Here is a 24,279-nt window from a genome sequence, read left to right as displayed (position 1 = left end):
CAGTTGGTGCGTGTCCCCCCCGGCGGGGTGGGAGCGGGGGCACCCGGCCCCTTCCTCCCCAGCCCAGGGGGTGGGCACAGTGTGCGCCCCCGCTCTGCCCTCGCCTGGTGCGGGATGCCCAGTGCCCTGGGGATGCTGATGCCAGCAATACCAGCCACAGTGGTGGGAAAGAGACGCCTTCGTCTGCAAAGCACCCAGAACTGCGTGCTGCCTGCCTCCGACGGGGCGGATTGGGGTTCAACCCTCTTTCCATTTCTTGGCCCATCTGGCAGCCCAGGGCTGGAGCTCATTGCTCCCCTGTTCCCCCAAACACACCACCCGTTCTCTTCGCAGGCACAGGCACTGTGTGAGCAGAAGATGCTCTCCCCCTTTGCCATGGCCAGGGGACATCACCACTCCAGAATGCTGCTGCCCTGAGGGGAAAAGTAGGAAAACATAGTGCAGTGCAACTTGTTGGTTCAGCAACAGTTTCAGATCATGCACTGGGACAGAGATGCCCTGATCCTGGGGCAATGGGGTGCCCGCAGCCCCCACCTCCCGCCTTTCCCAGCCACCGTGTGCTGCCTGTTTGGGAGGTGGTGACATTTCGGCGTCCCGCTGGCAGCCGCGTGCCAGGCACAGCCGGGACACCGCCGGCATTGCTGCAGCCGCTGGGACCCCGCCATGTCCTGCCCGCTGTGTGCAAGCCGGGGGGTGCAGGGCCCCGGTGTGCCCCAGGAGGCAGATTAGGGTTGCTCAGGCAACGGGCACGGAGAAAGCCCGTCTGGATCGAGGCCGCCGGGGTGCACAAGGGTGTTTGTTTTCTGTATTAAGCGCCTGGGTGAGGGGGGGCATCAGACAGCTAATCCCCCCTCAATGCCTTCCCTGGGCGAGCGGCTGCGGGGCCAGACTCTGCTCCCAGGAATGCTGATGTGCTTTGCCCCATGCAGGCAGACGGGGCTGGGGTCCTGTCTGTGCCCCAAGCAGGCAGGATTGGGGGTCCAGCCACAGCTGGTCCCTACTGCAGGCCATGGGGAGCAGCTCAGAGCAGCCCCAAGGCTGCTGCTGGCCACGACCAAGCCCGGCTGGAACACAGAGCACTGTCACCTGCTGCTCAAGGACCGCAGCCCCAGCAGGATGGATGTGGCAGAAGCTGTTCTGCTGCTGTCTCAGGCCCATGACTGCCATGTCCTGGCAGTGCCAGCTCCCCTGCCCTCACCCTCGTCCTGCCTGCAGCCCCCAGGTGCCAGGCAGAGCACAGAGGGGCCTCTGCCAGCACAGCGGCTCCTGCAGAAACGGACCAGCCCTGTTGAATCGGAGCTCACTGGCAAAGCATTTCCTCTGCACACAGACTCATTAGCCAGCACAGACATTCCTCTGTCCCACAAAGCGAGCCATCGGCTGCAGCCGCGCTCTGTGCCGGCCTATCCCTCCTGTCATCGCCCCCACGCTGGCTCGCTGCTCCGCAGCCCCCGCGTCTGCCCCTTCACCGGCATGGAGCCTGGGGCAGAGCCGTGACACCCCAGCTGTGCCATCCCGGCTGTGCCCCCTGGCTGAGCCGCCCTGGCTGCTCTGCTGCACCTGGCCACACACCGGGTCTTTCCCTCTTCCCATTCACACTCGCTCCATGCTCAGTGGTGTCCCCATGGTGCCATCCCAAACAGTGCATGTGGGGAACCAGGGGTGAGCGTGGGTGCATATGGTTGCAGCTGCCAGCGGCACTGCCACCCCAGACATGGCTCGTCCCTGGACACTACTTGTCCTGAGACACAGACGCAGCGGCTGTGCCAAGCCGCTGCCAAAGGCTCTCCTTTGAGAGAGGGAAGCTGGGCTTAGCACAGGATCTAGTGGCTCTGCTGCCTTTAACCTCTGGCAGCCCTGCGCCCGCCTGCTGTGCCAGGGCTCTGTGGTGGCCCTGGCCTCCCAGGGGATGAGACGCCTCCTCGATGATCAGCATGGAGCTTGTCATGTCAGGGAGGGCTCCAGCACCGCAGCAGCACCGAGGCCGGGGTGCACGGGCATTGCTGCACCCAGAGGCTGCTCGTGGGGTCTTGGGTTTGCTCCCCCCCCAAAAGCCCTGTCCCAGCCATCCTGCTGCTCCGCACAGGAGGAGCGAAAGAGAGGGAGGAGAAATAATTCAATCTAGGGCTGAAAAGTGCCTTAACTTAATTTCAGTGGGTCACGGACGTAATCGAATCAGCCCCGTGCACTGGAATATCGTCTCTGTGTTTCTACAAGATGAATAATTGTGCTCTGAAAACCAACCCTTGGTGCTCAGCAGGAAAATCTGCTGCAGGGGTGAGAGGGGGCCAGGGGCTGGGCTGGCTGCTTATGCTGACCAGGGCCCCGTCGTGCCAGCAGCCTCGTGCCACGGTGTCCCCATGGCAGGGGAGGCTGAGCCCCATGGTCTCACACGCCCAGGTGCTCTGCCATGCCCACGGTGACGGGCTGTGCCATGGGCAGGGCTGCGGACCGCGGTGCATCGCTCCATCTTTGCAGGCAGTGACACGCAGGTGAGTGGTGTCCCAGTGGGAGGACGCCCGGCAGCGAGCGGCGGTGCCGGCACAGCACAGGGCGAGCCGCGGCTCCGTGTGGAGCGCGGTGCCAGATCCCAGCCTTCGGGAACATTCAGTGATGGATTAAATGCAATCTGACTACCACTGTGGGAGGTTGGAGAGAATTACTTCATACAAATGCACTTCGGAAAGTATTTAGAGTCAAATTTTCAAAAGCCCCTGAACGATTTAGGAGCCAAAATCCCATTTTCCAAAGTCACTTAAATGAGCAAGGAAAGATCAGTAAAGAAAACACACCAGCCAGCCGGGGCCGGGGGGTGGCTGCGGTGGCCATGGGCACAGCACTGCGGGGCGGTGGGTCACAAGGTGCCGGGTCAGACAGTGGCACAGTCGGCCACTGCAGCCTTCACCTGGGAGGCAAGAGGATGCCTTGGCCTCCAAAAGCATTCCCTGCGTTTGTGCTCCCCCAGCAGCCATGGGGATGCTGTGGCCACTGCTGGCACCAATACTCCAAGCACAGATCCTGCCAGGGCAGGAGGGGTCCCTGGCTGTAACGGGAAAAGGCAGAGCTGCAGCTGGGAACCGCGCAGCTCCTTCCCTCACCCCACAACCGCTGCAGCTCCTCAAAGCATCTCTGGTTCCCCGTTCAGCATCCTAATGAACCGCAAGGGCAGCTGGGACCCTCTGAGGCAGCGGCCACAGAGACTCGACCCCCCCAAAGAGTAAATCCCAAAGCAATTAGCTTTGCAAGCTTCGGCCAGGCTGGTGGAGGTTCCACATTCCTCGGTGGCTATAAAGCTCTTTACTGGGATTGTTTTTCTGCGAAAGCCCTGCCCGGGGTACACATGGCCATGGCTCCGGCTCCCAGCGCCTTTGGTGCATGTCATTAAAAAAACACTCTCAGCACGTTGACTTTGCTAGAGCTAAAAAGAAGTGAGTTTATACACTTCCCCTGATAGAAAGCATAAAGGATCTGAGACAGAATTCTTGCTCCAGGATCCTTTACAATTCCTGGAGGACATTTTTGGAAAGGGAAGGGTAGTATTTACTTTGGCAGCTGCGGCTGCTCCTATATACATACACATGGAAAAACTGCACTCACCTAACATTTCCACGGCTCCCTTTTCGGCGGAGCCAGCCCAGGTGGGAGCTGGCGGCTCGAGACCTCTGTTTGGAAATGGCACAGAGAAGCCAAAGGTGGCTCCGGAGGCTGTTGGCCCTTGCCGGGCAAGTGCTTGCCCAGAGAAAGCTGGTTCCACCCCTTGGACATGGGGCTCATGTCCTGTCGGGGCATATGAGGAGGTGGCGAAACACAGCTCCCCAGCGAACAGCAGCGCTTGCCAGCGTGAAATCAGCTGCAAAACACGCTCTTCTCCCGGTTTCACCTGACCCAAACCAGCAACTCGAGGCAGCAGCACGATGGGAGTGCTGGGGGAGATTTGGCAGCCCCAGGGCTCACTGCGGGCACAAACGGGGCCAGGCACCATCCCCACGTGCCCAACGTGTCCCCCGCCACCCTGCTCCCCAGGTGCCTCTCCCTGTGCTTTTCTGTGGCTGCTGTGATTAATTCACTGACAGTGGGTTGGGAATAAATCCACTCATTGGCACGTTGTAAATTAGTCACGTGCTGGAGACGCTCATTCCAGCCCACCATAAACACCCCTGGCTACGAGCTGGTAAATCTGCCTCCAGAGCCGAGGGGGAGCGGGGTCCCTGAGTCCCGGGTGCTGCTCCGTCCCGGGGTGACCCCTGGATGGGGGTGGCTCAGGAGAGGAGCTGTCAGGACCAGGTTTGTCCAGCTGCTATCACTCCCCAGTTTGCATCCCTCCTCTCCACACCATTCCCGCACCAGTGCTGCAGTCTGCACACTGCTCCCATGGGTGCCAGGGACCCATCCCATGGGACGAGGGTCCTGCAGGTCCCGTGACCCACCTGGAGCATGCAGCAGCATGAGAGGCGGTTTGCTGCTCCTGGTGCTCTGCTGTGCTGCTGAAACATTTATGCAGTAAACTAGCTGTAAAAGAGAAAAAAAAATAATGTTTTATTATCCACCAAACAGCTGCTGCTTCGTTTTATGGGGGTCATTCTCTGAGGAGGTCTGGCCGGCGGAGCAGAGGCACAAAGCTCAGGTCCTGGTGGGCTCCAGGCTCCTGGCACCCCCCAGCTTGGCTCCCACCCCCAGCCAGCCCCAGGCTGGGCGCTCAGGGTCAGGCAGGCACCGTGGGGCACAGCCCAGGGAAGTGCACTTGTTGCTTTATGATTTTTATCCGCCACGCTATTGTTGGGGCTGTCAGCAGGTCGCTCTGGGGGAGGGCCATGCTCAATGGGTGCCAGCACGGGGCTGCATCCTGCGGCACCCCGAGAACCGGCTGCCAGGCCAGACAGTGCATGAGCAGCTCCGGAGGGCAGGGCAGGGGAGCGGGGGCCTGGGCTGGTTCCCAGCGCCTTCCCCAGCAGGGAAGCGGGGGCACAGCGCAGGAAGCCAGGCGCCCGGGGAGGTGGCATTGCTGGGCAGGCAGGGCTGCAGGATGCAGATGCCAGCCCGGAGTGCCAGGGGCCAGGGCTGCTGCAGCCCCCAGCACCGCATGGAGCCTGTCCCCCACCCAGAGAGTCAGCTGTGGGGCTGGGGGTCCCCGAGCATGGCCAGGGAATGGGGTCCCCATGGCAAGAGCGAGCACCAGCAGGGACAGGTGACTGTAGGGACATGGCAGCCCTTGTCCCTGGTGCTCCCCTTCCTCCTTCTCCATCACTTGTGCCCCTTTGCCTATGCTGGTGGGAACCGTGGGGGCACAGCTTGGGGACCCCCAGGCACGTGCCAGCACTGGGGGTGCAGGAGCTGTGCCGCACCACGACTGGCCTGAGAGCTCCCGGCAGCTCCAGCCCTCTATGAAATAATTTGTTATTTTAGTTGTAAAACAGTAAGTGGCCCCTTTCCAGGCGGCGCAAGGGAAACGCCAAACGAGCCCCACTCCGGTAATGACTGAACCATTCAGCCAGCGGGCAGGGATGGGCAGGAGAGTGGGCGCCCACCTCCCCCTCACCGCCCTGGCCAGGCTGCCAGAAGGACCGAGGTAATGACTAATTACCCAATTACCGGGGCTGCCACCTCTCTGAGCAGCTTTTGTCCCAGGTGAGCGTGCCAAGGCCACGTGTACATGTGCAGGGCAGTAGCACACAGATTGGGAACGCTCACCACCGTGGGCAACCCAAGGGGCAAGCACTGGGCACTGGGGAGGAAGAGGAAGAGGTTTAAGCCTTTCCATGCCCAGGGGTAAAATCCCCCTCCACATCGGCGCATGAAGGCTGGTGTCAGGGGGTGGGACAAGGCTCTGGGGGTGCTGTGCTGGCCAGGGCAGGGTGCAGGCAGATCAATCATGGGCAGGGTACAGGCAGGGCACAGCTGGGGCTGACAGCCCTCCTCAGCTGGGGGCTATTTGGGGAGCCAAAGGCCCAGCCTAGAGCTCTTTGCATGGCTCAGGCTGCTGCTGAGCAAGGTGGGGATATTGCTGCTGGGGTCTCTCCTTGGGCCACTGGGGGTTCTTTGCCTGTTTCTCTGCAGGGCTGTCGTGATGCTGCCTTCCAGCCCGGCTCAGAGCTGGTGCCTGGCGCAGGAGCAGCCCTGGGCTCCCGCGGGCAGGCAGGGCTGAGCCTGGGCTAGGCAGCGGCCGCAGCAGCATTGGGCTCTGCCCGCAGCCGAGGATCCAGCCTGCTGGAAAACCCTCGGGGCCCCTGTCCCAGCAGGGACCCCCACCCTGTTCACAAAGCCAGGTGCTCTGCCGTGACCCCCCAGCTTTGAGCAAGTTGACGCAACAGTCAGCGCAGCTTGACTTTTATCCCAGCCCAAAATCAACACCGAGACTTTTCTGCAGACACTTGGGGCCAGGTGGGGGAAGTGTGGGGTGGAAAAGGGTCTTTTCCTTCATCTGCTCTTACAACAATAAAGCTGAGAGCCTGCCAGCTTGTTTGAGGGCAGGCTGCCCCAGGCAGGACACCGTGCCAGCTGGGGCTCTGCTGACGCATCTGCCTGTGCCTGCTGCGGGATGTGCAGGGCTGAGCCTCGCCCAATTAACGTAGGTTAGTTAATGTGGACTTTCTGCTGCTGCCCCCTGATACCTGTCATTTACCCATTGCAGACACAGAGATGTGGCTGCTGCCTCCCTTGGCTCTGGGGCTGGACAGACCCACGGACACAGGTGGGTGCTGACGGCGGTTTTGGGCATGTTTGCTTCATCCTCTGATTGCTGGGGGAACTGGAGCAGCTGGAAACTTTGGGCCAGGGTGAGACGGAGCCCCTTGTGACGCTGGGGTGGACGAACGGCCAGGTCCAGCCATGCCATGGGGCACCTGAAGCCCCAATGGCGTTGCTGTGGGCAGGCGCGGGTGCTGATCACTTCCTGGTGTCTTCCTTGGCCCCAGGGATGGCAAGACCTGAAATGTCCCCTCCTGTCATTGCAAGCAGGAGACCCGGGGTGCCGCAGGGCCCTGCTCAGGGATCTTGTCCCCCCTCCAGCAGAAAGGGGGCTGGCTCTGTGTACTGGGTACAAAGGACCAGCGGAGCGTTTCCTTGGGGCTGTTCCCTGGGGTCCCACAGCGATGCCAGGAGTCTGGCAGTGCCGCAAATGCTCCTGGGCTGCGCAGCAACACCCCTCCCCGCTGTCAGGTTTTAGAGTCGAGTCCTCAAAAATGCAAAAAATGCAATGGGAATCAAGGTTGGCCTGAAGATTTTTGATCTTTTCGCAATTGCTGCAGTATTGCTGTAAGTACATCCAGATGGCTGCAGACCACACAGAGGCAGCGCGTCCCGCTGCCGCCAGCACGGCCACCTCCGGGCCACCCCATCCCACCTCACCTGTGGTGCTCGGGGACTTCAGGGGCCTTTGGGACGTGCCAAGGGGCAACGCTCAAGGATGTGGCAGGTCGAGCTATGTGTCATTAGGTTTCACCCTAACAGGTGACTGCATAGTGACCTGTCCCTTGGTGCTGGTGGCTTGTTGCGCAGCTCTGAGGGATGCTGCCCAGGTTCATACCTGGGGCGAGGACGCAACCGCACACAAAGCCTTGCTAAATGTAACAGGGAGCTGAGCATCGGGTCACTGAAACTACAGATCAGCTGCTGGGAAGTGATGCTAAACTGTGTCCCCAAACCACTGGCTCTGTCCCCTTGGCTTTGGTGTGATGAGCTCCTCAGTACGACAGGTCTCAGCCTGGCTCTGGGAGCTGGTTTGCTCTTTATTCAGCCTGAGCGTTGTTCTTGTGAAACTTCAAACCAAAGGGAAAAGGGTCGGTGTGATTTATGACAGGTTAGCGGCTGTGTTGCAGACCTGGGCTTGTTTTGGTGTTTTTCCTGATCTCGGAGCTGGGGATGGAGGGTGCGATGGCTGCCTGGTCTGGCTGATGCAGCAGCGTGCTTACCCAGAGCTCCATCCCCAGGGAATAAACCCGTGGTGGCTTTGTCGAAGAACAAGAGCATTTCTAGGGAGACCAGAATTTCCTTTTCCAAAAGCCAGTTCCCATTAAGGAAAACATGTTTTGACCAAAAACTGATGCCCAGTTCTCTTCTCTATGGTCTAGCCTGGAGCAGAAGATAAAGCGCTGGTGCTGCAAGGCGGGTGCCTTGCCCGCTCTGGTGGTCCCCAGCGCAGCTGAGCCCATGGGGGCAAGAGGCTGCTCCCCACAAGCCAGCATCACCCCAAACCCCCGGCTGCCAGCACAGGGCTCACGTGGTACCTGGCAGGGATGTTCCTGGCACTCAGCATGTTCCTCCCCACCACCCAGGGGAAGGACCCGGTCCTATCCCAGTTCCCCCATCACCTCTGGTCTCAGCTGAGCACCGGGGGCCGGTGGCCGTGCTCTCCCTCCCCTCCACTGCCCACCAAACCGAGGAAGTCGCAACCGCAGAGCTCTTGAAAGCATTTTTTTGGTGGAGACCACCGGTACTGAGAGATTAAAATTGCTGTTGTTTCTTCCATTACTCAGCTTTCCTGAATTATGGGGTGTAATACTCGGGGAGTGGGAATAATTAGGGGAGAACAATGGCAGACTTGAAGGCTTAAATGCGCCTGTGTGGTACTCCCAGCCCGGCCAGCCTGCTGTCACATCTCTCTAGGCCTCCATTTTCCACAGCCTGTGCCAAGCCCTTTCCACTCCGGGTACCCACTCCTCGGCTTCCTCATTCCTTGGGCTCCGCTCCCCAGCCCAGCTGCCCCGGTTAACGCTCCGTTCCCCGGCACCCGCGGCACGAGACCTGCACCCTGCCCGGCCAGGATGCTGCAGCCTGGGGATTCAGGAGGGCAGGGGATGCAGGAGCCTGGGGTAAGGGGATGCAGGAGCACAGGGGATGCTGGAGAGAGGGGCACGGGGATGCTGCAGCCCAGGGCAGCCCTGTTGCCTCTTTGCTCCCTCCAGGCTCCTCTGCGCCGGACAGGCAGAGGTCCCACCGGGTTGTTTCGGTTCTCTGTGCTCGAGGAAGCTGCTGGGTTTCTCTCCTCCACGGGGGATGTCCCTCCGGCTCCTTGGTGGCATCTTGCTCAAGTGCCTTCCCAGCAATGGCTCGCCGCTGCGGGACTGGGGGAGCAATAACACTGTGGCCGGGGAGCTTGGGCAAGAGGCCGTGGTGCTGGCGCTGGCCCTGGGGCAGGCGCTGGCTCCAGCCGGGGCACGGGGGTGGCCCTGGGGAGCTCCCTGCCCGGCGCTGGGATGGGGACGTGGAGCCACAGCCTGGGACAGAGCCGGCCCTGTGCCCAGCAACTTCTCTCTGAGCTGTTGGATGTCAGCGCTAGCACTAATTAAAACAAAATCAATATTTTTTTGCTGAAAAAAGAGACATTGTTCTGGTGAACACTTTCCCCAAGTGAGCTCCCCCGTCTCCTCTGCCCACGCGTGATGGGCAGGGATGGCCAACGGGATCCCAGAGCTGAGATGAACGTCTGGGGCTTTGATTCGTTCGGGCATGGGATTGGTTTTAAACTTTCAAATCATTATGCTCCTCTCTCCATCAACTGAACCACTTGGAAAAATCGACTGCAGCCAATTCCTGGCCATCCAGGCACCTGGTTCTGTCCTGCTCGTGACAAGCTGCTCACCACAGTGGGGACAGGGCTGGGGATGGGCTGTGACCTGGGAGACCCTTGGAAATCTTGTACCTTTGGCAGAAAGTCAGAAAGGCTGGGCTGGTGCTCCTCTGCTCTCCCCAGGGTCTTTGTTTCTGGCTTCAGTGTTCAGTGTGTAAAAGGGCTGCACGGGCTGTATCCCATCCGGCGGGACCCCAGCACCATTTCGGATGGAGCCCGGCCCCACAGGGGCTGTGTCCCCGTGCCGCATCCCGCACCGCCGGGCACAGAGCACGGCTTTGGAGAGGACGGGGCTGCTGCTGGTGGGACCAGAGCAGCTGTGGTTTTAATTATTGGGGTTTTGTTGTGTGAAGCGGAATGAGAAACCAAGAGCAGCAAAAGCACAGGGAGAAAGGTGGAAAGGATGGTCACACCATCACCCGGGGCTGTTCCCATCACAGTTTGGCATGATCTGCTGCATATGGAAATGAAGCGCTGTGAGCACGGACCTGGATGGGTGCGGAGGGAAGGAGCACACAGAGATGAGCTGAGGCCAGTCTGTGTCTGGGAATGGGGATGTTTCTGCATTTCCATCGCCCAGCACTTTAACAGAATCCTTCAGTGTGGAGCTGACTTTCAAAGGGCTGGACCAGCTCTGCAGCGGGGCAGAGCAAGGGAGGAGGGTGCCTGTCCCACTTAGGAAACACAAAACAATACAAGAGGAACAATGGAGCCTCCTTCCCTTCACCCAAAATATCAAATGCCGCCAAAGTGTGGCAGAGTTCCAAGCAGCGCTGCTGGGGCAGCTCTCGTGTGCTGCAGCCAAGCGGCAGACGCCTCCTCCTCTTCCTTGGCCTTGGCAAGGGATGCTGCAGGAGCATCACCAAAGGGCTGCCCTGACCTGACACTGCTGCCAGTGGGCAGTCCCGGCTTTGGAAACCATGTTTGGGCCAGGGCAGTGGTTGTGCAGCGTGGCGGTGCCTTGGGGAAGGGTTTTGCAAGCTGCCTGGATCAGCTGAACATGCTTTGCAGCCTGGGAAGGTTTATAAAAGCATCCATGCTCCCAAATTTGTCATGACTTATCAGGCAGAGGACACATTCATGTGGTGTCAAGTGTGGGGAGATACTCAGCTGGGTTTGCCAGAGCTGGCAGTCCTGATGTAGGGACAGATCTGTTCCCCACCCCAAGCATCCTCACCTGGCCCCAGTGCTGCTGGTGGTCAACAGCTCTTCAATGTGGGGCTGGAGCACCCCGAGGGGCTGGGGCTGAGCATCCTGGGCATGTGGGGCTCTGGGGGGACCGTTTGTTGAGCTGTGAGCGGGTGGTGCCAGCCTGTCCTGAGGAGCTGCTGTCCCTGGCGCACAAGCCCTGGTGGGTGAAACATCCTCCGCACGGCCCCAGCAAGCACCCGGCACCCCGGCCAAGCACATCTGGCTGAAAGCTGTGGGAGCTGCCCCGGCAATGAGGACACCGGTCCGGAAACGCTCCCTCCAGGAGAGATTCCCCCGTCCCGGCTCCTCTCCTGGCACCGTCCCTGCCCCTCAGTGGGTGCTGGGCCAGGGGGCCTGCAAAGGGACAGAGGGATGGTGCCCAGGGCTGCCACTCGCTCACAGTTTAGGTGGCAGGAGCAGGTGCTTCCCACCGGTGAGGGGAGAAGATGCTGTGGGCAGACACGAGAGTGTGAGCAACGGGGAGCAGGAGCACTGTGGGGGTGAACAGGTTTATCCCTCAAGCTAGACCCTGGCAAGTCACACGTGGGGCTCAGCTCCCACCAGTGTGCACCCTCATGACAGCAGACAAAGCCCCACTGTCCCGTGGGAGGAACCGGTGCTGGAGGAAGGCGAGGGCTGGAAAAGCTCCTTCCACCCACCGTGGGCACCGCGGCAGCTAAAGCTGCTGTAACGCGTTGCTCTGGGAGCCCGGATGGGGTTGGGATGCGGCACCATGGCTGGAACCCCGGTCTGGGCGATGCAGGGTCCCTCTGCTGCTGTCAAGGTGGGGCCAGGCTGGCCGGGCACCCAATATGGGTGGGGGGTCACCCCATGCACCGCCAGGTTCTGCGGCATCGCTCCCCGGCAGCGATCCCACCCCGTGTCCCCCCCTTGACTTGTCGCTATTGTCATCTCCAATATCGCGCGGAGATATGAAAGGCTGGAAGTCGCCTCTTTCCCTGCCAGGTTCAATCGCTCCCCAGGAATGTCTATTATTCCCACAAGTCAACTTTCCCCTGCGCGGTATGTGTCCAGGGGTCAGGCCTGGCGCCACATGAAAGCAGAGGGTATTCAATAACCTCGAGCCGTGGAAAGGCTGGAGTCCAACTCCAACCATGTTGGCTTTATTGATGCAGCATGCCTTTCCCCATTTGTTTCCCATAAACAGCACATGGTAATATTTAGTAGGTCTCAAACAGAGCTTTTTGCATATTCTCCCTTGTCTACAATGAGCTGCTCGGTAGTAGACAGTTTTAATTTACTTAATGTAATTTTTGCTTTTTGTTCTTCCAAAGGGTCTGGGCTGGTTTTGACTGAGTTGCCCCAGCAAATGACTGCACAGCACTGTCACTCCTGGGGGGCAGCAGTGGGACCTGCTCCCCGTGGGGACACACGTTCCCTTGGTCACCAGAGGAGGGAAAAGGCCCCGGTGTGAGCTGACCATTGCAAAATAACCCCTTTTATTTGCAGCATCAGCAAGGACACGGGGCCTCTCTCCCCCAGGGACACAGTCCTGGGGCAGCCGCTGCACAGAGCCCGTCCCAGGAGCCAGAGGGTGTCAGCGCTGTTTGGGGACATTCTGTGGGGACGAGCTTGGCTCTTGCTGCCAGCCGGGCACGTGATGCTCACCAGCTCCAGCCAGAGAAAACACCACTTCACTGCAAAAGCCGCTGCTCCCCCGTCCTCTGCCTTGGGCTGGGGTAGCAAGTCCCTGCTCGTGTCAACGCACAGGGCAGCAAAAGGCCAGTCCCCAACCAGACATGGCCAGCTGCTGTCCCAGCGTGCCCGTCAGCCCCGAGTCCCACCGTGCGCTGAATGTGGGGCACATTTCCCCCAGGCTTTCACCCGCGCCGGGAGCCGCATTCCTGGTGCGGTGCTGCCGTCGCCCTGCCAGCCCGCGCAGCCGCTGCTCGCGCCAGCACCCGCGTCACCAAACAAGAAAAGGCAAGAGGAAATCAAAGAGTTGACACCGGGATTCCTTTAATGCAATTGCTTTTAAAATGCAGCCTTAGGATGACTTGTAATGGCCAAGAACGAGAAACAACAGATCTTTTTCACCTCTGCAATGTGACCGTGCGACACCTCTGCCTGCAACACCCACCAGCCACCGCTGTTCCTCTGGCGTTCCCCGGCTGCTTCGGCAGCAGCTCTGCCCCTTCCCAGGACACACCGCACACGGGGCATCCAAACCCACCAAAGGGCGAAAGAACGGGATGGTGTGAGCTATGCAGCGTTCCGATGAGCAACATTCACCCGGAGAACCTAAACAAGCGGCAGTTCTCTCTCTCACTTCACGCTCCAGCACAAACCTACAAAGGTACCTGAGTCCCGGCTCCGGGGAAGACAGCAAGAGCCGTCGGCTCTAAGCTCCTGATAATCTCTGCAGGTCTGAGCCTTCATGCTATGTAAAGTGATCTGAGAAACAAACATCTGGCTGCATTTTCTGGCTGAATGGGATGGTAGAGGAAGTTGATTTTCCAGCATCTTGCTTTTTGAGATACATTACTTGGTGTATTTATTTTACAGAGCAGCAGGTGCTACAGCCTGCCGCAGCCTGCCAGTTCCAGTAACGGGAAATTCTGTTGCAGCCTAAACATCTGTGAGAACACCCCCCAGCACCACCTCCACGCTGCGCAGCGTTTACACACCCTAACGGAACAGACTCGACTTACTGAAACGCATTTAACACCTCCCAGGCATTACTCTGAGCTCTGTTTCTCATTCCGTGGACTCACCCCTTGGCTGTACGCACTGTAGAACACCGATGGTACTTTATCCGCTCTTTCCTTCTCTCCACTTAAAATATTTACTGCTGCTCCTTTGCGATTTAACGGTCCCTTCCAAGCGGGGAGTCGTGAGGCTGCTGGGGAAGAGAATCTGCGGAAAGGCCCAGGGTGCTGGGACCTCGGGAACCTGCCGGTGCTGTGCGATGCCGCTGCTCTCCAGCAAAAAGAGCCTCCCCAAACAGGCACCAGCGCTCACACCGCCCTCCCAAGTCACCCCTGTGTATCAAGCTTGTATTTTACAAGTAACTTCAGAATCAAATACGGGAAGCCAGTTTGGTCTAGAGAAATACTACATGAATGAATCTTAAACGCCTCTCCTTAAGGACAGCATTTAAATCAGTGGGGTCTCATAGCTTGGTCTCCAATTCTAGTGATAAAAGAAAAATTCAGATCTGAACAGACGGGAGCTCTGTTTGAGCAGTTTGAGCAGTAGATCTTGCACAACCAAATGTCACAACTAGAAACTGAGTGTTGAAAGAGTCCCCAGGGGAATACGAAAAAGACATTACCTTATGAAAAAGCTTCAGAATGAACCTGTGAAATAAACAGCAACCGGACAATCGTCTTCTACAGAAGACGGAAATAACAATAGAAGAATATAATAACATCTTAGTGAGTCAGTCTGCATGTACAGGGGCACTAGATCCCTATAGATCTGTGAGGAAAGCTAACGGCCAAACCCAGCTGGTCCCCTCCAGTCCCAAAAGGAGAAACGATTCACTCTTCACCAGCGGGAAGATTGTCTTCGATCCGCCTGATGAACTTCATTCTGATTTCTGTGACACTGTCACCCTTCAGCGTGTCCTGGACGAACTTCACATCGACAGCCATCTGAACCTGGGGGAGGGAAGAGGAAAGAGCCGTTATTCCCCTTATAATAGAATCAGCTGAAGGACTCTGAGGGCGACAGGCAATGGGGAAGCTCTCATTTTCACGATTACATCCTCCTTGCACACAGATATTCCTGTATCTATCCCGCTGGAAGAGCGACATGGGCTCACCATTTCCAGGGCGCCTCGCAGCACTCCACACAGCAGGTTGGAATAGATGAGAGACGAGTGGTTGTCCGGGAGCTCAACAAAGTCCACCAAGGGGTTATTCTCCAAGATCAGGGAGAACTCATCGCCTCCAGGACTCCAGTTGGTGATGCTCGGAGTGATGCCCAGGTACATCTTAAACGCTATCTGGTATGTCAAGCAGAGTAGGAACAAGAACACGTCCCATGAAGCAACAGCACAGCTTTGATCTTTGCATAATTACAAGGGGTTTTGCAAACACCGCTCCTTTCTCCCGCTTCCCACCAGTCAGCAGTAGTCAGGCACCTAATTCTCTCTTTTTCTTCCCCAAAATCTCCGTCAAACTCTCAGAACAGTCCTGTGAGCAGCAAACCATGACAAAACCCTTTGAGAATTACCTTTGCAATGACATCCGCAGTTTCACGGAAATCGTGGCATCTTCCCACGTTGGACCGGGCCAGGAAGTCTTCGATGAGCCGAACGCCGATGTTGTAACCCCTGTGAACGTACCAAAGAGCAACGGCTACAGAGGGGGATGAGCACAGCTTTCAAAAGACAGCTCATGCTTATAAAAGAAGACAGTGGAGGAGGAAAAAAAAATAATCTGAGAAATATCAGTATTAAAATTCAGCCTACAAGGCTCCAGAGCAGCAGATTCACTTACATTTTGTCAAGCTGCTTGTTGACGTCCTCGTCGTTCTCATAGTCCTTGCACAGCTGGGTGACCAGAGCGCCGTACGTCAGCGTGAAGAGCTCCGAGTTCTGCACAGAGGCAAAAGGGATTCAGCACAAGGCAAAGAGAAAACTGAGCACTGCTGCATCTGTCCAGCGCTGCTTCCATTGGCACGGAGCGGGGACAGAAACCTGCTGGCCCAAAGGAATTTGCTGCTTAAGAAGGAGAATCCCAACCCGTATTTTGGCAAAGCAGCTTCGCTCTCCTTGGAAAGTGGAATCCTCTCCAACCAGGAAGGACCGAGCGCTTTCTTTCTGTCCCTCTCTCCGCACACACAGCAAGAGGCTGCTCACACTCTGTAGCCATTCTTAGCAACTCTCATCAGCTGCCAATTAGCATCTCTCTGCTTTAACGAGGACATCCCCAGTTACCTGGAATGACACCTCCAGGTCACTTTGTGTGCCACTGGCCACAACGTGCGGTTGCCAGGGACCTGAATTCACCTCAACCACTGACCTCGAGGTGCAGAGTGGGCCAAGTGTGTTCTCTGTGCTTCACTGATACACTGCAAACGAGCAACACTTGTCAGGCTCCATTTCTGGTCCTTTCAACAGGACAAAAAGCGCTTCTCCATTCACAGATGTGTCCCTAGAAAGTTCTCCAGGCAGAGGATTGGCGCCCTGCATTACAATCAGCTCTCAGACCCCGCAGAGGAACGGCACATCTGCTGCTTTCTGTGCCTGGCTCGGATCGGAGTTACTTGGCTTCCCTCTGCACAGCTGATTCGCAGAAAACAGGGAGGGAAGAGTCTCCTCTCCCAGCCACCACCTCCCCCGAGCCTCAGCCTGAAGTCAACACATGTTTTCTGGGGAGCTGTTATGCCAGACCTGTGATTAACGTGGTCATCAATGGCTGCGGAACAACAATCTACAATCGGCTTTAGCTTTTCACGGAACCCGAAGGAGGTGTTTTCAGGAACAACTAAACCATCATAATTTATTTCTGCTTTCAGTTTTAGCATTCAGAAACGTTACAGAGAGTCTAATCTCAGATTAAAAGCCTATCACCTACCATGAGATGCATAGATGCGGAAGGTGAAATGAATGGCAAATACCAGTACTACAGAATGAGAGCAGGAGGCAGGAAGGAAGGGAAAAGAGACAACATACATCAGAGTTAAGTGACAGCACCCATCACACTTCATTCCGAGCAAGTTTACACAAAGCCAAGACAAACACGGGGAGGAACCACTCCCAAACGGCAGCATTCAACAAATACAAATTGGGTTTGTTAGAAGACAGAGGGAATTCCGCCTTGTCCTAATTCATGAGGTCAACAGCAACCAGCTACCGAAAGGCTTTAAACACGTGGGAAGAACCAGTCAGGCTCCTTGGGGCTTTTGCCCAATTTCACATCTAAAGAATTGACCCATTCTTTGGGTTTTTTTTACTTCAATTCTGCTTTTATCTTGGAAAGACAAAGGTTGTGCAAGTTCACATCATTCGAGAGCGAAAGGCAAGGCAGAAGTCTCCTTCAGCTCAACAGGCAGAGAGTTTAACGTGCAAAAAAGTGCTATTTTTGAGGATTTCAGTCATTTTAGTAAAGACAGGGCTTGGCAGCTGGGGAGAATGGGGGGAATGGATGGAGGAAACCCAGCTGCTCCCAGGCAAGGACGGTGACTGGGAAACGAAGCCGTCACCTCCCATTATCAGCCCAAAAGTCTGCAAAGCCAGCGCTGGTCATCGTTATTGCTGCTACTTGGGGAACTTTAAAGCGTTATAACAAAGCAAACTTCTAAATTGGTATTTGTAAACAAACTGTTCATTTTCAGTCCACCTAATGGAATTAAAATGTCCTGTACTTTTCCCACTATTGATATTTTTTTGTCTTACAGACTAGTGTATAGCCTCAACACTATAGCACCGTTCTGTGGCTAAAAGATGTCAGAATACTAATGAAGTGATATGAATTTGTTAAATAAAAATCACTGCATCGAAGGAGCTGAATCCCTCGCGGTGCAGGGGCGAAGCAGGAGCCACCGCTCAGCCCAAACCAGCCCATCCGCACGGCCAAGTGGGGCGAGAAAACAGTTTTATCTTTATTATTTGCTTTCAAGTACTGATATAGCACCAAAAATGAATTAATCCGAACAGTTTGAACCCAGGCTGAGGCCGCAGTTCTGCAGTTTGGTTCTTCATCCCTTTCCTCGGTTCAGCCGGGCTGATAACGCGGGATCGGGTTAGAGGGACGCGAGAGAAGCTCCGCGTCCTGACGGTGAGTTCCCGTGACCCGCCCCGGTCCCCCAGCCCGGCCCTGCCCGCCCCGCGCCGCCCGGAGCTCCGGTAGAGCCGCCGCGGGGCCCGGACGCCCCAGGCCGAACCGACCGCGGGAAGGGGCGGCCCGTGTCCCCCTGCAGCGCCCGGGGAGCGCGGGCGGTGCTGGCGGAGGGGCCGGTCCCGCCGATCCCACCCGTGACGAGGCGGCAGCGCGGCCCAGCGGCGGGCGGGCACGGTCGGGCCCGGGGCCTCCGCCTGCCAGCTCGGGCCGGCGCCTCCTCCGGCACCCCCCGCCCCGGGCCCGCGCCCTGCGATCGCCGGGGCCCGCCCGGCCGCTCAGGCTCCGCGGCGCCGCCGTTACCATTTTCTTGCTCTCGGTGCCGCGGCCGGCCTGGCGCGACATCCTGCCCGGCGCGCTGCTCCCCGGCCCGGCGCCTCCCGCACCGCGCCGCGCCGCGGGGCACCACGGGACTCGCAGTCCGCTCCTCGCTGCCGGCCCCGCCGCGCCCGCGCCGCCGAACTACAAGCCCCAGAGCGCACCGCGGCTTCCCCAGTGCGCATGTGCGCGCTCATGACAGAAAGGGGCGGGGCCGCGCTTCCCGGCGTGCCTGCGTCACGTGACGAGGAGGCGCCTACAAATCCCGGCGGGCGAAGCGCGTCCCCTGACCGCCGCTCCCGGTAGGTGGGGCTATGCGGGGCGGGAACACGCGTGCGCGGACACACGTGCGTGCCGCCAGGGGGCGCGCCCGCCCGACGGGCTGCTCTCCCCGACCGGTACCGGCTCCGGGGCCGCCGTGAGCGCTTCTCCCGGTCCTGGCTTCCCCCCGGGAGGCCACCGGGAGCGGCGTCTCAAAGCGAGAGTTCCCGAACCGGCGGGTTCTGCCGCCGGTTCGGCCCCGTGCTGCCCTTTCCTGCCCAGTCCCGGTTCCCGGGGCAGCAACGACTGAGCCCCCGGCCTCCCAGTCAGTGCGACCGGCAGTGCACCGGGCTCTGCTCCCCGCTGGGCGCTGCCTCGCGGTGGTTGATTTATTTGGTTTCTCTGTTCTAGGCACGTCGCTGAGCCAGCTCCGGTTGCTGCCCCGCCATGTGGCGCAGCCATTACCGGGACCTCCACGCCAGCTGCTCGGGAATCCAGCAGCTGGGCCATCGCCGTCACCGCTGAGCGGCAGCGCTGGGAGCTCAGGGGCCGGCCAGGCTCCCGCTGGCTGCAGCCATCCTGCTGCCATCTCCTTACATGGCTGCAACCCCTGCTCGCTGCGCTGTGAGCCCCTAGGCCTGATACCAGAATTTGGTGAAGCTGATCCAGGCTGGGGACCCGCCAGCATCACCTCCATCCCCGGCAGGAGCAGGACACGGTGCCAGCGAGAGGCTGAGTTATCTGTGCTCCCCCATGTTCCAGCCCTAAAGCTCAGGGGAGCAGCCTGCGAGTGCCAGTGCACAAATGGCTGTTTTATGCTCTTCTCTCACCTCCTGTGCGTGTCCCAGCTGTGAAGCTACATCCAGGCAATGGCACATGGTGCACAGCCCTGTGGCCATGATGCTGGAGGGGGCACGAGCCCCCTGAGCAGGGGTGTGAGCCCAACCACGTGCAGATGCAGCAGGTAACGGGCCCGGGCTGCCCGGTGCCAGACCAAACCCTGGCCGCCACCACACGGTTTGTCTTATGGGAGTGACCGTGTGAAAAAGCCACAGAGCAAACATTGCCACGTGCCCGGCGGCTTCCTGAGCCGCACATGCTGCTCCGGGACACACAGCGCTGGCCCTCACTGGCTGGGGAGTCACCTGGCCAGGTGCCGGGACACGTGCCAGCTCCAGCCACAGCCCTGCCGGCATCCTCACACCAGAGCCACTGCCCAGCCCTGTGCTGTGTCCCCAGGCTGCACATGTGGGACTAGGGCAGCATGGCTGCAGGGACAAAGAGCCTCAGCCCCCAGGCACTGAGAGTGTCACCGTGGCCACTGCGGCTGCTCCTGTGTGTGGGTGCCCACTGGAGGTACCAGGTCTCTGATCACCACATGGGTCCCTGTCCCATCCTGCTGAACTGGCTGGACACCGAAGGGCACACAGGGGACCTGTGCTGGCACTATGCTCTGTGGCTCTCGTTAAAGCAGAGCATGCTGATGAAGGACCTTCCCCTTGTTGCCCTGGGTCTCAGATCCTGGACAGGAGCAGCGACGGGGCAACTTCTGTCCCCAGCCCCAAGTGGGAACCGTGTCCCCCGGCCCTGCCAGCCCCGCTGCAGCCAGGGTGATCCTGGGAGCCGGTTTGGCTGCACCGAGCAGTTCTGCCACTTCCCACTCCCAGCCGTGCCCACGCCGGGAGGTCCCAGGGTTGAGAACCAAAACTCTGCGACCTCCCCCTGCGGGGAGCCCGGGGACGGGAGCTGGGGCCCTGCCGCACGGTGCTCCGGTGCTGCCGCTTTCTGGTGTGTTCCCGGGACAGCGGGGAGTGCGGCTGGACCCTCGCATCCCCCCGGCACCGGGATCGCCCGCCCCGCCCCGTCCGGCGGGCTCAGGATCGAGCCCCGCCCCGCTGCGCGCATCGCCCGTGGCCGCGGAGCGGGGTGCCGGGACGCCAGCCGTGCCATGCCACGCCGAGCCGGGCCGGGAGCGGCGGGGCCGGGGCTGGCGGGGCTCCGGGCCGCCGCCGTGCTGCTGTGCGCGGCGCTGGGACCCGCCTGCCCGCAGCCCTTCCCGTTCCGGGACCCGACGCTGCCCTGGTCCCGCCGCCTGGACGACCTGCTGGGCCGGCTGAGCCCCGCCGAGATGGTGCTGCAGGTGAGGGGCGGCGGGGACGGCCCCGGGACCCCACCGGGACCCCCCGCTCAGCAGCGCCGCTGGCCCGCAGGTGGCGAGGGGGGGAGCGATGGGGAACGGCCCCGCGCCCCCCATCCCGCGGCTGGGGATCGGGCCCTACAACTGGAACACCGAATGCCTGCGGGGCGATGCGGAGGCTCCTGGCTGGGCCACGGCTTTTCCCCAGGCGCTGGGGCTTGCTGCCGCCTTCAGGTACCAGCACTGGCACCCCACAGGGTGCGGGACACGGACCCCCACATCCCCTGACACCCCCGTGCTTCACCCTGCAGCCCTGAGCTCATTTACCGGGTGGCCAATGCCACTGCCACCGAGGTGCGAGCCAAGCACAACGACTTCACCGCCTCTGGCCACTACGATGACCACACAGGGCTCAGCTGCTTCAGCCCCGTCCTGAATATCATGAGGCACCCGCTGTGGGGCAGGAACCAGGTGCCAGCACGGGGGGGAGTCCCTGGGCCAGGATCAGGCCACGCAGCACTGTGGCTGACCGGCTGGAGGGTGGCAGCAGCTCCCTGGGGTGCTGGCTGCAGGGGTGGGGGTCCCAGCAGTGACCCGTTGGCGCCTCGGCCAGGAGACCTACGGGGAGGACCCGTTCCTGAGCGGGGAGCTGGCCCGCAGCTTCGTGCAGGGGCTGCAGGGCCAGCACCCCCGCTACATCAAGGCCAGTGCCGGCTGCAAGCACTTCAGCGTGCATGGGGGCCCTGAGAACATCCCTGTCTCCAGGCTCAGCTTTGATGCCAAGGTGAGCGCCATGGGGTGCCGTGGGGCCACGGGACAGCAGGTGGCCCTCTGGGCACGGACCTCTCTGCTGTGACACTTGCAGGTGCTGGAGCGGGACTGGCACACAACCTTCCTGCCCCAGTTCCAGGCGTGCGTGCGTGCCGGCTCCTACAGCTTCATGTGCAGCTACAACAGGTACCGAGCGTGGCGGTGGCTGCGCTGCCCGCGGGGTGGCTGGTGCCCGGCTGGCCAGGCTGCCCCATCCGCTCTCCAACAGGATCAACGGTGTTCCTGCCTGCGCCAACAAGAAGCTGTTGACGGACATCCTGCGTGGCGAGTGGGGGTTTGAGGGTTACGTGGTGAGCGACGAGGGGGCCCTGGAGCTCATCATGCTGGGGCACCACTACACGCGCACCTTTCTGGAGACGGCGGTCGGTGAGCTCATGGGATGGGCACAGGGTCCCCAGGAACCATACAGGCATGATGGGTGGTTTCCCTTCTCTCTGGCACGGCAGCCTCCATGGACGCTGGCTGCAACCTGGAGCTTTCCTACGGTATGAGGAAGAACGTCTTCATGCACATCCCCCAGGCTCTGGCCATGGGCAACATCACGCTGCAGGTGAGCGGGGGGCAGCAGGGCCAGGGGTGCGGGCAGGGAGCCAGGGCTGCCCCCGCCAAGCACAGCCGAGGTGTCAGTGTTGGGGTCTTTGCAGATGCTGCGTGACCGGGTCCGGCCCCTTTTCTACACACGGATGCGTTTGGGGGAGTTCGACCCCCCAGCTATGAATCCCTACAGCACCCTGGACCTGAGCGTCGTGCAGAGCCCCGAACATCGCAACCTCTCGCTGGAAGCTGCTGTCAAGAGCTTCGTGCTGCTGAAGAACGTGCGGGGGACGCTGCCCCTCCGGGCCCGAGACCTGCGTGGCCAGCGCCTTGCGGTGAGTACCGTACACAGAGGTGGGCAGGGGACACGGTGACCCAGGAGTGCCCACCCTCACCCCTCTGCCCTCCGCAGGTAGTGGGTCCCTTCGCTGACAACCCCCGAGTGCTGTTTGGGGACTATGCGCCAGTGCCAGAGCCGCGGTACATCTACACTCCCTGGTGAGACAGCGCGGTGCTTCCGTCCATCCCCCAGTCCTGGGCATTGCCCAGGGCTACTGCTGGAGCCACTCGACCCTTCGCTGGGGACTGGGGCAACTTGGGGTGTCCCCAAGGTGCCTGTACCCTGGGGCTCAGCAGCCCCTGTGCTCTCTGCTCTCCCCTGCTGCAGGAGGGGGCTGGAGACACTGGCAGCCAACGTCAGCGTGGCGGCGGGCTGCCGGGAGCCACAGTGCCATTGGTACTCGCAGGCAGACGTGGTGAGGGCGGTGGGGGCAGCCGATGTGGTGGTGGTCTGCCTGGGGACAGGTAGGTGGGAGTGGGGAGGGTCCTCATCCATCCTCCCTCATCCATCCACGGTGCTCTGGTGGGTGCAAGGGCCTGTCCTCTCCCTGTCCCCATGCAGGGATAGATGTGGAGACTGAGGGGAAGGACCGGAGTGACCTGTCCCTGCCAGGCCACCAGCTGGAGCTGCTGCAGGACGCGGTGCAGGCAGGTAGGGGCTGTGTGGGGCTCAGCTCCACCAGCACCTGGGGGCTGGCTGGGGTCCTAGGGGTCAGCGCCAGCCCAGAGGGGTGGTGATGGGCTGGGGCTCAGGGCCACAACTCCCCCAGGTGTTCCCCGTCCACAGAGCCCCCCTGAGCTGTCTGAGCAGCGCTGGTGAGGGGTTCTTGGTGACAACTGTGTCCCTGCAGCCGCCGGGCGCCCCGTCATCCTGCTGCTGTTCAACGCGGGGCCCCTGGACGTGAGCTGGGCGCAGGCACACGAGGGTGTGGGGGCCATCCTGGCGTGCTTCTTCCCTGCGCAGGCCACCGGCCTCGCCATCGCCAGGGTGCTGCTGGGCGAGGCAGGGGCCAACCCGGCTGGCAGGCTACCGGCCACATGGCCCGCAGGCATGCAGCAGGTAAGGCCAGGGCAGCTGGCAGCACCCGGAGCCCTTCCCTGCCTCAGTGGCCGTGGGAGCCGCAGGACATGGGGCTGATGCTTGGCTGTGCCCACCCAGCCTGCTCCACATCCTGCAGGTGCCACCGATGGAGAACTACACCATGGAGGGGCGGACGTACCGGTACTATGGGCAGGAGGCCCCACTGTACCCCTTTGGGTACGGGCTGTCCTACACCACCTTCCAGTACCGGGACCTGGTGCTGAGCCCCCCGGCACTGCCCATCTGTGCCAACCTCTCCGTGTCCGTGGTGCTGCAGAACACAGGGCAGCGAGATGGCGAGGAGGTGATGTGGCTGTGGGGGTATGGGTGCAACCAGGGTCCCCCCCTGCCAGGGGGACAGCAGGGGAGTCCTGTTGGTGCTGACTCCCATCTTTCCGGGCAGGTGGTGCAGCTGTACCTGCGGTGGGAAGAGTCGTCCGTGCCAGTGCCCCGCTGGCAGCTGGTGGCTTTCCGCCGCGTGGCTGTGCCGGCTGGCCGAGAGACCAAGCTGTTCTTCCAGGTGACAGCAGAGCAGCGCGCTATCTGGGCACAGGGCTGGCACCTGGAGCCTGGTGCCTTCACCCTCTTTGCCGGCGGGCAGCAGCCAGGCCAGCAGACGCGGGTGCCCTCGGAGGTGCTGAGCGCACGGTTCAGCGTCACCGGTGCAGCCCGGCCCCTGCGCGGGTGCTAGAGATGGGGGTGATGGCAGAAGGGAAGGGGTGTGTGGTGGCTGCATGCGCTGTGGGGAGCACGGTAGTTCGCCTTGCAATAAAGTGCCAGGTGCTGCTCCACAGTGGCTGTGTCACCAGGCTGGCTCGCCTGCCATGGGGCCCAGGCCTGCCCACCCTCCTGGGGATAAGGCAGCGCTGCTGGTCCCCTGCCCCCAGCACGGGAATGCGCTGGAGCAGCCCAGCAGCTATAAATAGAGCGGGAGCCACAGGCGTCACTGGCCCGCACACGTGGAGCTTGAGTGGGGTGTGGGGCTGCAGCAGATGGGGACAAGGGCAAAAGCCCTGGGCAGGGCAGTGCTGTCCATCCATGGGGAGGCACCCAGCCCTGGGCTGAGGGGACAGGAGGGAGACCCATGTGCACCCCAGTGTGCACGAGTGCTGCCGTATCTGCTCCCCTGACGTCATCCCAGGGTCCCCTCCTGCCACCAGCGCTCGGGGTTTGAGAGCCGCCTGCCCAGGACTGTGCTCAGCCCCTTGGCAGG

The 24,279-nt window shown here is 60.5% G+C and overlaps 2 protein-coding genes across 3 annotated transcripts; one reads left to right on the top strand and one right to left on the bottom strand.

Moving 5' to 3' along the window:
• Positions 1-12,719: 12,719 nt before the first annotated feature.
• On the bottom strand, positions 12,720-18,028 carry TRAPPC3 (trafficking protein particle complex subunit 3). Of its 2 annotated transcripts, XM_065041505.1 has the most exons (6): positions 17,869-17,935; positions 16,303-16,350; positions 15,223-15,320; positions 14,957-15,056; positions 14,544-14,726; positions 12,720-14,379 (listed from the first exon to the last, which is right to left on the bottom strand). In XM_065041505.1, the coding sequence occupies exons 1-6, from the start codon at positions 17,908-17,910 to the stop codon at positions 14,260-14,262; spliced, it is 591 nt and encodes a 196-aa protein (XP_064897577.1). In that variant the 5' UTR covers positions 17,911-17,935; the 3' UTR covers positions 12,720-14,259. The 2 variants fall into 2 exon arrangements, with proteins under 2 accessions (XP_064897577.1, XP_064897578.1); XM_065041506.1 differs by lacking the exon at positions 16,303-16,350 and having other exon boundaries at positions 17,869-18,028.
• A 1,811-nt stretch (positions 18,029-19,839) lies between these two features.
• On the top strand, positions 19,840-23,859 carry LOC102087234 (xylan 1,4-beta-xylosidase-like). The gene is made up of 14 exons (XM_065041474.1): positions 19,840-20,284; positions 20,355-20,515; positions 20,593-20,752; positions 20,895-21,065; positions 21,147-21,238; positions 21,321-21,478; positions 21,559-21,662; positions 21,757-21,981; positions 22,059-22,144; positions 22,314-22,450; positions 22,548-22,637; positions 22,837-23,045; positions 23,164-23,370; positions 23,470-23,859. The coding sequence occupies exons 1-14, from the start codon at positions 20,093-20,095 to the stop codon at positions 23,755-23,757; spliced, it is 2,280 nt and encodes a 759-aa protein (XP_064897546.1). The 5' UTR covers positions 19,840-20,092; the 3' UTR covers positions 23,758-23,859.
• Positions 23,860-24,279: the final 420 nt, after the last annotated feature.

Source organism: Columba livia, chromosome 26 (genome assembly GCF_036013475.1).
Source record: "Columba livia isolate bColLiv1 breed racing homer chromosome 26, bColLiv1.pat.W.v2, whole genome shotgun sequence".
Taxonomy (NCBI): Eukaryota; Metazoa; Chordata; class Aves; order Columbiformes; family Columbidae; genus Columba; species Columba livia.
The sequence above is the reverse complement of the archived record's forward strand: the minus strand, read 5'-3'. Positions and strand labels throughout refer to the sequence as shown.